The sequence below is a fragment of the Chelonoidis abingdonii genome, chromosome 2 (assembly GCF_003597395.2).
Source record: "Chelonoidis abingdonii isolate Lonesome George chromosome 2, CheloAbing_2.0, whole genome shotgun sequence".
Lineage (NCBI taxonomy): Eukaryota > Metazoa > Chordata > Testudines > Testudinidae > Chelonoidis > Chelonoidis abingdonii.
The window spans coordinates 265,255,448-265,268,728 of NC_133770.1; the positions used below are offsets into that span (position 1 = coordinate 265,255,448).

General features: G+C 42.7%; 1 protein-coding gene across 2 annotated transcripts in view; it reads left to right on the forward strand.

The window, feature by feature from the left end:
- The first annotated feature begins 219 nt into the window (after positions 1-219).
- FZD6 (frizzled class receptor 6) overlaps positions 220-13,281 on the forward strand; it is a 42,317-nt gene continuing 29,255 nt past the window's right edge. Inside the window, exons 1-2 of one of the 2 annotated variants that reach the window (XM_075063179.1) lie at positions 220-284; positions 1,430-1,821. In XM_075063179.1, the coding sequence (XP_074919280.1) occupies positions 1,642-1,821 (180 nt within the window). In that variant the 5' untranslated portion in view covers positions 220-284; positions 1,430-1,641. Of the gene's footprint in view, positions 285-362; positions 699-1,429; positions 1,822-13,281 lie in introns of those variants that run through there. The other variant, XM_032772341.2, reaches the window with a different exon arrangement.

The window sequence follows — 13,281 nt, forward strand, 5'->3', positions numbered from 1 at the left end:
GCGGCCAGGTGTTGAAACGCCACGTCCTGTGGGTGCTTCGCAAGAATCGCGGCGCCCATGGGGGAGGGAGGCGGAGCCGCCTTTCTCCCGCCCCGCGCGGCCGAGGTGAAGAACGGGCTTCTGTGCCCTTAAGGGCTGGGCTGAGCCGAACCGCCCCGCCCCGCCCCGCCGGTTGTTTCCCGGGGCGGGGGGAGCAGGGGCTTCCGCCCGTACCGCGGCAGGGAGAGTGGCCCCGCCCCCCGTCACGTGCGTCACGCCTCCCGAGCGCGAGCGGTGGTGACGAGGTGGGGCCCGGGAGAGGCCGGCTGAGGGGCCTGGGGTCTCCGAACCGCTCGGGGTGGGGGCGGGGCTGTGTCCATGCCGGCCGGGGCAGCCTGGAGCAGGGACATGGAGCTAGTTCCTTGGTCCCGCCCCAGGGGCGCTTCCCAGGGAGGGGCCGAGAACCAAGTCTCGGCGCCGGGCGGAGGCCGCAGCTGTAGCTCCGGGGCAAGGCGGCTGCTGAGCTGTGCCGGAGCGAACCGAGCGGGGGAGGGGAGTTACACGCGGCTAGTCCCGGCGGGCCAGGCACGGGCGAAGCGCAGTGAGTGGGGAGTCCGCGCCGGGACGCCTGTCTGCTGAACGGATTCCCGGCTGCTGGAGGTGGGGAAGGTCACTCCTTGCCCGGGAAGCCCCCTTGCCTGCCTAGAGCCATTGGACAGGTGCCGAGTGTGATTGAAGATTAATCTGCCGCCTGACCTCCCCATTCAGCTAACGGTGATGGCTGTTGACCTCAGATTCAGCAAACCGGACCCATTGTGAAAGATTTAAAAAACTCGGGGTTGACAAAGAAAGGGAGACAGACAGTTTGTCAGGGATGAGCTAGCCGTTTGCTTTAGTCCTGCCACAGCACAGGGGCTGGGCTTGATGACTAATTGAGGTTCCCCCTTCCAACCAGGGGTGGCAGGTTTGTAGAAATTTTGGTGGTGCCCAGAACCTGCCCCACCCCCGTCCCCCAACTCTGCCTCCCACCTGCCTAAGGCTCTGGGGGAGAGTTTGGGTGAGAGAAGGTGATCTGGGGTACAGGCCATGGGCTGGGGAGGGGTGCAGTCTGGGAGAGATTTTGGGGGTGGCAGACGGGGGAGAGACCAAGCCTCAAACATTGGTGGAGCTGGGCCCCCAGGCCCTGAATATTGCTGGATCCTGGGCACCACAGGCCTGTACAACTCCCCGCCCCTGCTTCCAGCCTTACATTTCTGTGATTCAGTGACATTACTCTTCATTTTCACCAGCATCCAGTGAGAGGAGAGCGAGGCCTAGGACAAGTTGTCTTTTCATTTTACAGATTTATAGAAACCTGTTTTCTCTGCTGGAAAGTCTACTGTTTAATGTCATTTATTGGCCATTGTACAGATAATGACAGCTGAGGTGCTATGTCTTTTTGTTTTTACAGTTCATAAATAAGGAGAAAAAGATTTTTCAAGGAATCAAGATTGTACAGAATGGGAAAGTCCCATGAGAAACAAGGAGCTTGATCAGTTTTTTCGGTGCTCTTCGTCCTGTTCTTCTGGAAGAAGAAAAGATGAAGATTGATTTCCTTATGAAAAAATAATCTCTGTAACTGCTGACCAAAACTATGTGCTAAAATCAGAAATCTTGACAAAAATGGGAATATTTATATTTTTTGTGATTTACAGTTTAATTTTAACCCTGATACAAGGGCACAGTCTGTTCGCCTGTGAACCAATTACTGTTTCCAGGTGTACAGGAATGACATACAATATGACATTTTTTCCAAATATGATGGGACATTATGACCAGGATACTGCTGCTGTCCAAATTGAGGTGAGTTACCCCTCCCTGTTTTGTAATATTTGTTGCATTTGAGTAATATAACTGGGAGCAACTGGAAAGGAATGACTTGTAAACAGATAAATCTTTTTGCCATCCTGTAATACTTGGAAGGGAAGGTAGGTAATATAAAACAACTGCCCATTTGAACATCTAGGAAGTGCTTCTCCACCCTGTTGCAGCCTCCTAGATGTGCAGATAGGGTGTATGACAGCTGTAGGCTGTCTTATGCAGACCCTTGCAAGCCTCTGTGTGGAAGGTGTGCAAGTAGGGTGCCTGAGGAAGGAATGGGCATGCCAATAGGAGACAATAGCGCATACTACTGTGGTTATTCTGGGCCTCTCTGGGTTGCATAGCCAGGGTTGTCAGAACTTAGAGCAACTCCCTGAAATGCCTAAATTATGTCCAGTGGCAAGTAGAATCTTGATCAGTCCAGAATCCAAAGGGTATAAAAGTAGCTTAAAGTTGCCTTTCCCACCCCTCCCAAGAAGCTTTGTTGTGTGCTCTGCATCAGGGAAACCGAGCACATAGTCTCATCCCACTTCCCATTGTTTGTTTCCTGACTGAACTTTTTAAAAAACCAAAAACAAAAAACTTGCATCTGTTTTGAGAGTTGATGAAAAGCAGCACTTTGTACACCCAAATAAACTGTTTCTGAAAACTTATAACACACTTTAGTTTTTCTGGGAGCTCGCCATCTGCAGAAAAACATTCCGTTGTGATAGTAGCAGGAAAGTTCTTGCTGAGAGACTTGTAAAACAAGTTTCAAACCTGTTTTAATAATGGCTTAACAGGAAGGAAAAACCCTCCTAATACAGGGCTTGAAATGCTTACCAGATGTACTTGCCAGAGGCTAATGCAAAAGATGGAGGTGGCAGAGGGGCACAAAGAATGAAGCGCTTTTATCAGAGGCTGAGGACCCAATAATGGATGGTACCAGCAGGCTGATTGAGGGATTGAGTAACTGAAGCAATAAGGTGGGAAGAAAAAGCTACCTTGTTTTTCCAGTAAATTTGAGACAATGACCATCCTCTAGCTTCTGGTCAGCTACCTTGAACCCTTTGCGCAGCTGTGGAACTGACAATCATGTCAATTCCTTACTGGTAATAGGCTCTGGAGTTTTTCTCTAGATGAAGACACAGTAATGGATGCTGGAAGAAGGATAGAGCAGCAGAATCCCAGTCCCTCAACAGGTGCCAGTAGTTCTGCATGGCAGCACTGAAACTGACCAGAGTTTAAGGTTGATTCTGCTGCTGCTTGAAGACAGTGCTGTATAGTAGCAGAGACCTTGGAATTGTGCATAAGTTAATACCTTAATGGTTGTCTGTGCAACCATAAGAGGTAAAACCAATTATTTTTAAATTAAAGCTTAAATTCTGCAGGAACTTGCCTTTGTCCCCGCCACTGCTTGCCATGAAAACGATCCTTATGCATAGCTGTTTGGATTTTTCAAGACGCAGAAAGCAGGAATGTTTAAGGCACTGGACCTAAATTAAGGGTTTAGGGTCTGATTCAGGGTCTAATCCTGACTTTGCCACAGATGTTTGTGACCTTGGATAAGTTTGTGCATGGAGGGGACACACTATATACAGCTGTCCCCAGCTTTGTGTGCAGAACGGGTGTCTGGTCTCCCTTGTTGGCACCATTTTGTTTTCTCGCATTGCTTTTGGCTTGTGGAGGCCTCCACACAGGGTCCCACTTCAGAATAATGAATGGGGACTTGGCAGGCCAGTGGGGAGAAGTGGGATGGTCCAAGGGTGCATATCATTCTCTCTGGCTTTATGAAAAATCTGTGGTACAGATAATAGAGCCGCAGGCTCTATTACCTTATCTGTATAGCCCACCTTGACTTTTCCGTGGCCATCTACAGGGGAGAGGAAGTTTCTTATATAGCTTCACTGGAGCCAGGGAAGTGTGCTAGTGGGGCAAAGCTAGTGCTGAGGCACAGGACCTCTGCACAGGTGGCTCTACCTTTCCCCTTTGTCTTATCCACTCCTTTGACAGGGTGATGTGGCCTGTATTCCACAGTGGTATTTCTTTCTTTCTTCAGACCTTTCTCCCAGAAGAGATGATGTGAGGGTGCTCTGCCTTAGTTCACTATTTGTAAATGGGCATGCCACTTCCCTACTTTGCAACAGAGTTGTATGGCTAAATTCATTAATATATGTGAGGAGTTTGTATGCTGTGATGGGTGACACAGCAAAGCCTATTAATAAATTGATACAGAATTGGACCCTAAAGATTCCCCCTCTTTCTTAAATCACTATGAAAACAGACTAAACTGTTCTTTTAAAAGAAGTTCACAACTGAACATTGACTTAATAAAGTTTTGAAACTTCACTCTGCAGAAGAAAATGCTGCTTTCCCTTTATTTTTTTTTTTTTAGTAGTTTAACACAATACTCCACTGTATTTGTGGTGGTATTTTTTTGTTTTTGTTTTGTTTGTGTGACTGTGCTGCTGCCTGATTGTGTACTTTGGTTCCAAATGAAGTGTGTGATTGACTGATCAGTTCATAACACTGGTATTCGTAACTCTCTGAGGGGCTACTGTAAAGCTCATAATCCAAAAACAAATGCACAGTATTCTGTGGCTAGCATCACAAGGGATACCACTTTTCAGGTGGCCACCAGCAATAGGAACAATCTAGGAAAAAAGAATGAAGGCCGCACTTAGAGGATAGGGTACTCTATCCTGAGAAGCAGTGACTCTGAAAAGAATGTAGCGGTCATGGTGGATAATCAGCTGAATGTTAGCTCCCAATGCAACTCTGTGCCAAAAATGCTAATAGGATTCTTGGATGTATAAACAGGGCGGTTATATTATCTCTGTCTGGAGCTTGTGCAACTGCTATTGGAATACTATGATTACATCTGGTGTCCACTATTCAAGAGAGATGTTGAAAAGTTATACAGGGTTTAGAGGAGGGCCTCAAGAATGGTTACAGGATTGGAAAACATGCCAGATAGAGTTCCTTGAATTTTTCACTATTTGTTTATATTAACAAAGGGAAGGTTAAGGGGTGACTTGATCACAAGTTATAAATGCCTTTGTGAGGATCAGAAATTTGATAATGGGTCTTCTGTCTAGCAGAGAAAGGTATAACAAGATCCAGTGGCTGAAGGCTGAAAGTTGAAGCTAGACAAATTCAGACTAGAAATAAGGTAAATTTTTAACAGTGAGAATAATCAGTGGAACAGCTTACCTAGGATTGTTGTGGATTCTCAGTCACTGATAATTTTAAAATCAAGATTGGGTGCTTTTCTGAAAGAGATGCTCTAGTTCAAACACGAATTAATTCAGGGAAGTCCTCTGGCTTGTGTTATTCAGGAGGTCAGGCTAGCTCATAATAGCCTTACAGTCTAAGAATAGGAAGCCCAGAAATATCTATAGTAATTATTTTTCAAAAAACATTGATTTCATTTTTCCTTTCGAACTTTCGGATTGTTGGACTTCTCTCAGGCTGTTTAGGTCTGTTGAAACAAATGAAGTTGTTTCAGCTCAGACTCAATAGAGAAAACAGTAAGTCACCATCTTACAAAAATAATGTTCTATGCTGTGCAGAGCTTTAGAGCTGTGCTCCGGCTCCACTCCAGCTCCAGGCAAAAATTTGCAGCTCCACTGCTCCACACGCCAACTCTGGGCTCTGCTTCAAAGCCTGGATGCTGTGGTATTATAGCTATGTTGTTCCCAGCATATTAGAGAAGTAAGGTAGGTGAGGTATTGGACCAACTTCTGTTGGTGAGAGAGACAAGCTTTCTAGCTTGCACAGAGCTCCTTTTCACATCTGGGAATTGTATTTAGGTGTGACTCTGAGTACAGCATGGAACAAAAAAGGCTCCAGAGGCGATCCCAGCAATTATAGGCTAGTAAGGCTAATGTCAGTACTGAACAAACTAGTTGAAACTATAATAAAGAACAAAATTGTCAGACACATAGATAAATGTGATTTTTGAGGAAGAGTCAATGTTGCTTTTGTAAAGGGCAATCATGCCTCATGCATCTAGTAGAATTCTTTGAAGGGATCAACAAGAATGTCCACATGGATGATCCAGTGGATATAGCGTACTTAAATTTTTCAGAATGGTCCCCCACCAAAGGCTCTTAAGCAAAGTAAGCTGTCATGGAATAAGAGGGAAGGGAAGGTCCTCTCCTGGATCAGTAACTGGTTAAGACACAGAAAATAAAGTAGTAAATGGTCAGTTTTCGGAATGCAGAGAGATAAATAGTTGTGGCCCACAGGAGTCTGTGCTGGGACCAGTACTGTTCAATGTATTCATAAATGATCTGGAAAAAGGGGTAAACAGCGAGGTGGCAAAATCTGCAGATGACACAAAACTACTCATGATAGTTACATCCACTGCAGACTACAAAGAGTTAAAAAAAAAAAAGATATCACAAACCCGGGTGAGCGGGTGACAAAGTGGCAGATGAAATTCAATGTTGATGAATGCAAAGTAATGCGCATATAAAATTATGGAGTCTGAATTAGCTGTTACCACTCAAGAAAGATCTTGGAGGCAATGTGGATAGTTCTCTGAAAACATCCCCTCAATGTGCAGTGGCAGTGGCAGTCAAAGAAGCTAATGGTGTTGGGAATCATTAAGGGGTAGATAATAAGTAAGGCTAGGATTTAGTCACTGGTATTTTTAGTAAAAGTCATGGACAGGTCATGGGTAATGAACACACATTCACATTCCAGGGCCTGTCTATGACTTTTACTAAAAATACTTGTGATTAAATCTTTGGTGAGGGGGGCTGAGGGATTGTTGGGGGGCACTGGGATGCAGGGTGGGCTGCTGCTGGGGGGTTGTTGGGAGGGGCAAAGGGGTATTGCTGTGGGTTGTGTGTGTGGAGGAGGAGGAGTGGTGCTGGGGGCCAGCAGCTGCCAAGACTAGCCAGGGACTGGTGCAGGGGCCAGCAGTACCAGCAGCTGCTCCAGCTGGAGCAGCAGCTGGTGTGGCTGTCCTGGGGGCCATTGAGCAGCTGGCCCTGGAGCCATCTGCTAGGGTAGTCCTGGGGTCAGCCACACTGGCCCCTGCAGAAGTCACAGAGGTTGTGGAAAGTCACAGAATCATTGACTTCTGTGACAGACACAGTGTCTTAATAATATTAAGACAGAAATCATCATATTGCCTCTATAAATTCATGGTGCACTCACATCTTGAATACTGTGTGCAGATCTGGTCATCCCCTCTCAAAAAAGAAATATTGGAATTAGAAAAGGGCAACAAAAATTATTAGGGTATGGAACAGCTTCTATATGAGGAAAGATTAATAAGACTGGGACTTTTCAGCTTGGAAAAGAGATGACGGGAGGGATATGATAGAGGTCTATAAAATCGTGACTGGTGTGGAGAAAGTAAATAAGGAAGTGTTAGTTACTCCTCATAACACAAGAACCAGAGGTCACCAAATGAAATTAATGGGAAGCAGGTTTAAAACAAACAAAAGGAAGGACTTCTTCACACAATGCACAATGAGCCTGTGGAACTCTCTGCCGCAGGATGTTGTGAAGGCCAAGACACTAACAGGGTTTGAAAAAGAACTAGATAACTGCTTGGAGGATAGGTTCATCAATAGCTATTTGCTGCCCATCCTGGCTATGATGTCCCTAGTTCCTGTTTGTGAGAAGCTGGGAATGGGTGACGGGTTGGATCACTTGATTACTTGTTCTGTTCATTCCCTCTGATGTATCTAGCATTGGCTACTGTTGGAAGACAGGATACTGGGCTATATGGATCTTTTGGTCTGACTTAGTATGGCCGCTCTGATGACTTGTCAACAACAGGGAAAGTGTCCATCATAGCTATAGCAGAATATATTATTCAGCCAGAATAAACTATTATAAAGATGGAATAAACTACTCTACTACAGCTATGATGGTCAATTTCCCTGTGTAGACAAGTCTTAAATCTTTAGTTTTCCCAGATCACCTGATTACTGGCAATAGTCTGCACAATTTTTCAGCCTTCATAGTATGTGCATTCTTAAGATATCTATAAATTTTATTTCTAGTCTTTACTTTTTGGTAAGTTGAGATGGTTTAGCAGGAAGGATTGATTTACATACATCACTTTTTTGTTTTTCTTCTTTGAACTCTCTTCAGTTTGTCAGTGTCTATGTGCTGATAGTCCGACATTGGGAACATTGCTTTTAGAGAGACAAGGTTGGCGAGGTAATATCTTTTGTTGGACTAACTTCTGTTGGTGGGAGAGACGAGCTTTCCATCTTACACAGAGCTGTTCTTCAGGTGTGGGAAATGTACTCAGTTCACAGCTACATAAAAGATGAAACAGATTGTTTAGAACAAGTAAACACATTTCAAAGGACCATTCAGGGTAGAGTGGCCTGCTTCCCTCCGATGATTTGAAAGGATTTAAAGAGGGGAGGGGGAAACTGGGAAGGAGGGTTAAGTGGGTTGTAGATTGTTGTAATAAGCAATAAATCGAGTGTGTCTGTTCAGTCCATGATTTTTAGTATATAGCACAGTTGTAAATTTAAGCTCCTAGGCTCATCTTTCAAAAGCGTTGTGCAGGTTTTCTTTGAGGAGGAGACCAGAGGTCAGATATAGAGCGGTGGCTTCGTGAAAAATGTTCACCCACAGGTGATTTGGTGTTTTAACAAAAGACAAGCTTAAATTAATAACTGCCAGATACTGAAAATCATCAACAATAGATGCTCTGGATTTATTGCTTACCATAGCAATCTGTATAACCCACTTACTTCTCACCCCCACCCCCAGCTTTTCCCCTTCTCCTTGAATGGTCCATTGAAATGTGTTAACTGCTTATGCTAAAACAGCAACATAAGAACGGCCATACTGGGTCAAGACAAGTCCATCCAGCTTAGTAGCCTATCTTCCGACAGTGGCCAATGCCAGGTGCATCAGAGGGAATGAACAGAACAGTTGATCATTGTGATCCATCCTCTGTTGCCTATTCCCAGCTTCTGATAAACAGAGGCTAGGAACGCCATCACTGCCCATCCTGGCTAGTAGCCATTGATAGACCTATCCTCCATGAATTCATCAAGTTCTTTTTGAACCCTGTTGTGGAACTCTTTGACAGAGAAGACTATAAGTTGACTGTGTGTTGTGTGAAGAAGTCCTTCCTTTTGTTGGTTTTAAACCTGCTGCTGCTTAATTTCATTGGGTGACCCCTGGCTCTTGCGTTATGAGGAGTAACTAACACTTCCTTATTTACTTTCTCCACACCAGTCATGATTTTATAGACCTCTATCATATCCCCCCTTAGTCATCTCTCTTCTAAGCTGAAAAGTCTCTTATTTATCTCCTAATATGGAAGTGGTCCATACCCTTCATTTTTGTTTCCCTTTCTGTACCTTTTATCAATTCCAATATAGTTCTTAGGCTCAATATCAGGAAAACTTCCTGACTGTAAGAGTCACTAGATTTTAATAGTTTTATAGAAGGAAATGATGTAAGGCCATTTCCAAAGTATTTTAAAATTAGACTATAGGATATTTCCTACTGTTTTGTATAGAGAACAATCCTGCCCTGCTCAGGAATGGAAAAAATGATCTAATCTGCTATTTTCCATTTCTAAATTCTTATGCAGGTGTTCATGTCTCTGTTATCTATACTTAAAATAGAGTACTAAATGAATCTAGCTACAGCAGCAGGAAAAAATAAAGTGACAGTGACTTTAATTCTTCTAAAATGTACCAAAAATAATCTCACGTAAATTATTGAAGCACCGGTAGAAAAGAAGGACAACACTTCTGTACGAAAAAACACTTCTGTATTTTTCCGCTTCTGTAAACTGAATCAATTTAATTTCTCTATTGACATAATAGATTGTAAAATGAAGAAAACAGTGGAGTTGGGAGAAATAAATCTTTCATGATTAGTTCAACATTAAACAACAAACCCATGCAGCTGGTAAACATTGACATCTGTTTTTAAGTTACCATATATCTTCAGCACATGGAGGTAGTTGATAGGAGAAAGGAAATGCAGTGGCTACAAAGGGGGAGTGTCGGGAAATCTGTAAGATGACTGTCTCAGAATATTGACACACTGAAATGTGGATAGATAATTCTTTAAAATTTTAAGTGCAAATTATCTGGAAGAAGACAAAGGAGATCATGGACTAAAATAAAAAGATTTTGCAGATTGTCTTAACAATGAAGCATAGTGCTCACAAATAATAGTGGCACACCACCGATGTAAGATGCTTATATAAATTCTTTAGTATACTTGTAATTTAAGACATTAATGTAATAAGGTGAAGCTCCACCAGAAGGTGAGAGAAAAATTGAATTAAAAACTGACAAATACTATCCAAATTATCCTGCTTGCTATTAGTATGGCAAAGTAGCTTGCTTTCTCCTTAGAATCATTCTGAAAGTTCAGGAGATGAGCAAATATCTATACAAACACCAGCATGAAAGATAGTTAATTTTTCTCTTTAGTGTAGAGTTTTATAATGTTACTGTACTTTCCTTTTCTTTCCTACAACTCTTAAAATATTTCAGTGCTATACCTAATGTGAACTTTGGAGCTTGAAGTCTTGATTTTACAATCTCTTTCACCACCCTCATATACAAAATGGTTTACATTTTTAAATCAGAATTAGTGTAAACTAATCTGAATTTATACTTTTGACTTCCGTTAAAAAAAGCTGAATAAGACCACCAAGACACATCCGATTCTAATGGAATCCAAATCTAGATAAGACTTGCATATGTTCCTAATACACAGACCTCCTCCATTCCCCCCCGCCACTGCACTTTAAAGATCAACATTTCAAACAAACATTCTTCAACAGGAGTGGCTGGGGTTTGGGGGAGAGAGTGAGAGGAGCTAGGCAGACTTTACAAACCACTAGAGAAAGATTACTCCAAAAACACCACAAGTACAGTGCTAGCATAGTTCAAGAGACTAACCAGAGGAGTGCAATTTATTAATTATTCACTTTTATGTTTTTTAATTCTACTAAATTTGTTTAAAGAATAACTATTTCATTTCACTGGTTAAATGTTAGTGAAGTTACTCACAAGTTGGAGAAAAGATGACTGAGCGGGGACATGATGATAGTTTTCAAGTACATAAAAGGTTGATATACAGAGGAGGGAGAAAAATTGTTATCCTTAACCTCTGAGGATAGGATAAGAAGCAAGAGCAGTTTAGGTTGGACATTAAGAAAAACTTCTTAACAGGATGGTTAAGCACTGGAATAAATTGCCTATCGAGGTTGTTGAATCTCCATCATCAGAGATTTTTATGAGCAGATTAGACAAACACCTGTCAGGGATGGTCTAGATCAGTGGTTCTCAAACTTTTTCCCCCCGTGGGCCACTTGAAAAGTGATGAGGGTCTCAGCGGACCACTTAATGATCTTTCCAAATGTTGTTCGTACCATTAGCTAACTATTATAAAGCTCTTTGGATATAAAAAAAGCACCTTAATAATTGTTTTTGTTCTACAAATAAAAGCACACAACTCATTTCAATATCAGTAGTCTTACCTTTCTAATAAAATGATGTGCCCTCTTTCCCCTGCCATGGCAGCCCCCGAGCTGGGGCTGGGAAGGAGGGGATCTCTACCCAGAAGCCGCAGCCCTGGACCTCAGGAAAGTCACCTTTCTCCCAGCCGCCGCAGCCCTGCACATCCCAAATTGTCCCCAGCCCCCTGTTCTTATCCCCTACTCCTGCAAGGCCACCATCTCACCTTACATGTGTGTCTTCTCCAGGGTCCAGGCACCTAATTAGTGGAGCCGCGCCTGCCCTGCATTCTCTCGTGTGGCTGCCCAGGCACGCTCCTTAGGGGGAACTATCTGTGGACCACCTGACTGGAGCTCGCAGACCACTAGTGATCCATGGACCACAGTTTGAGAACCTCTGATCTAGATAATACTTAATCCTGCCATGAGTGCAGGGGACTGGACTAGATAACCTTTCAAGGTCCCTTCCAGTCCTATGATTCTACTTGCTTGGAAGACACAACAAACCAAATTATCTCAGAAGTAAAATCAACTACCTAAATGCAGGGATGAATTTGGCCCATTAGATCATCCATTCATTAAGGAAAACTGTATCGATTAGTTTCAGTTATTTGTATTTTCATTACCAGTACAAACAGTTCTTTTTCTCTCCTGCTGTTAATAGCTCACCTTAACTGATCACCCTCCTTATAGTGTGTATGGTAACACCCATTGTTTCAGTGTGTGTGTGTCTTCCTGCTGTATTTTCCAGTGCATGCATCCGATGACGTGGGCTGTAGCCCACGAAAGCTTATGCTCAAATAAATTTGTTAGTCTCTAAGGTGCCACAAGTACTCCTGTTCTTTTTGCGGATACAGGCTAACACAGCTGCTACTCTGAAACCTGTCATTATTGGTTTTGCTTTCTCAAACCTCCAAATTTATTTTCTGTCATTCCTTGTCAAATCATAAACAATTCACTTAGGGCAGGATGTTTGCTGCTTTGAGATCCTTCTATTGCCATTTCAAAAGTAGGTGTCAGTCTTAATGCTTGAGGTACAGTATGTGAAGTAAGTAGACCTCTACTCCATAGGTGAACAGTCTATAGTCAGATCTCTGTGGAGTCTCCCAGTTTGACAGATATGGGTTAGCTGGGTTTGCACTAGGACTCTAAAAATAGTTGTATAGATAGCACTTTGAAGTTGCAGCTTGGGCTGGATCTCAGGCTCTGAAGGTTGGAGTGGGGGGTGGGGGGGCTTCAGAGCCCAAACTCTAGCTTAAGCCACAACTTCAAAGCACTATCGATTCAGCTATTTTTAGAGCGCTAGTGAGAATCCCGGTAGCCTGAATCTGTTGACCCATGCTGGGAAGCTTGCTGCAAAATATTGTGTAGGCATACCCTGTAAGATCTGTAAATATTTTGCTAATTAGTGGACACCAAGTTTCCTTATTAAGTAGGCCATCATGCTGGGGTGTTATTACATCTTCCAAATAGGTTGGTCCCTGTTAGTGCTTCATTTTTTGAAACTTGATTGGTAAAACCTTTCTAGTTACCCTTATTTATTCAGTGTTTCTAAATTAGGAAAATGTACTTTTTAGGTTAGATAATATTCTTTCATTTAAGAGGACAGCATGAAAAAATTTTAATGATCATTCTGCTAAAGTAGTCATTTATTTTGATGATCTAAATTGTTAACTCTGAAACCTAACATTGAAAACTTCTGTGCCAACTTTAATTATTTCATGAGTTTTTTAGAAAAATTGATATAGTCCCTCATCTCTCTGATCAGCAATGGGAATTGTCTTCAGTGTAACCTGATTGCCAGCTCTCTAACTGGATTCTTTTAAAGTTACTTCATAGTTTGGGTAAAATTCACTATGTATCTCCAGAAAATAGGCTGTTAAATTCCTGTACTTTTATTAAGACCAATTAGGTTATTTTTTGTATGAACCAAAATGAGTCAAATAATCTTTATGCAAATTGCATTGTGGCTGTGATATGCTTTGTGA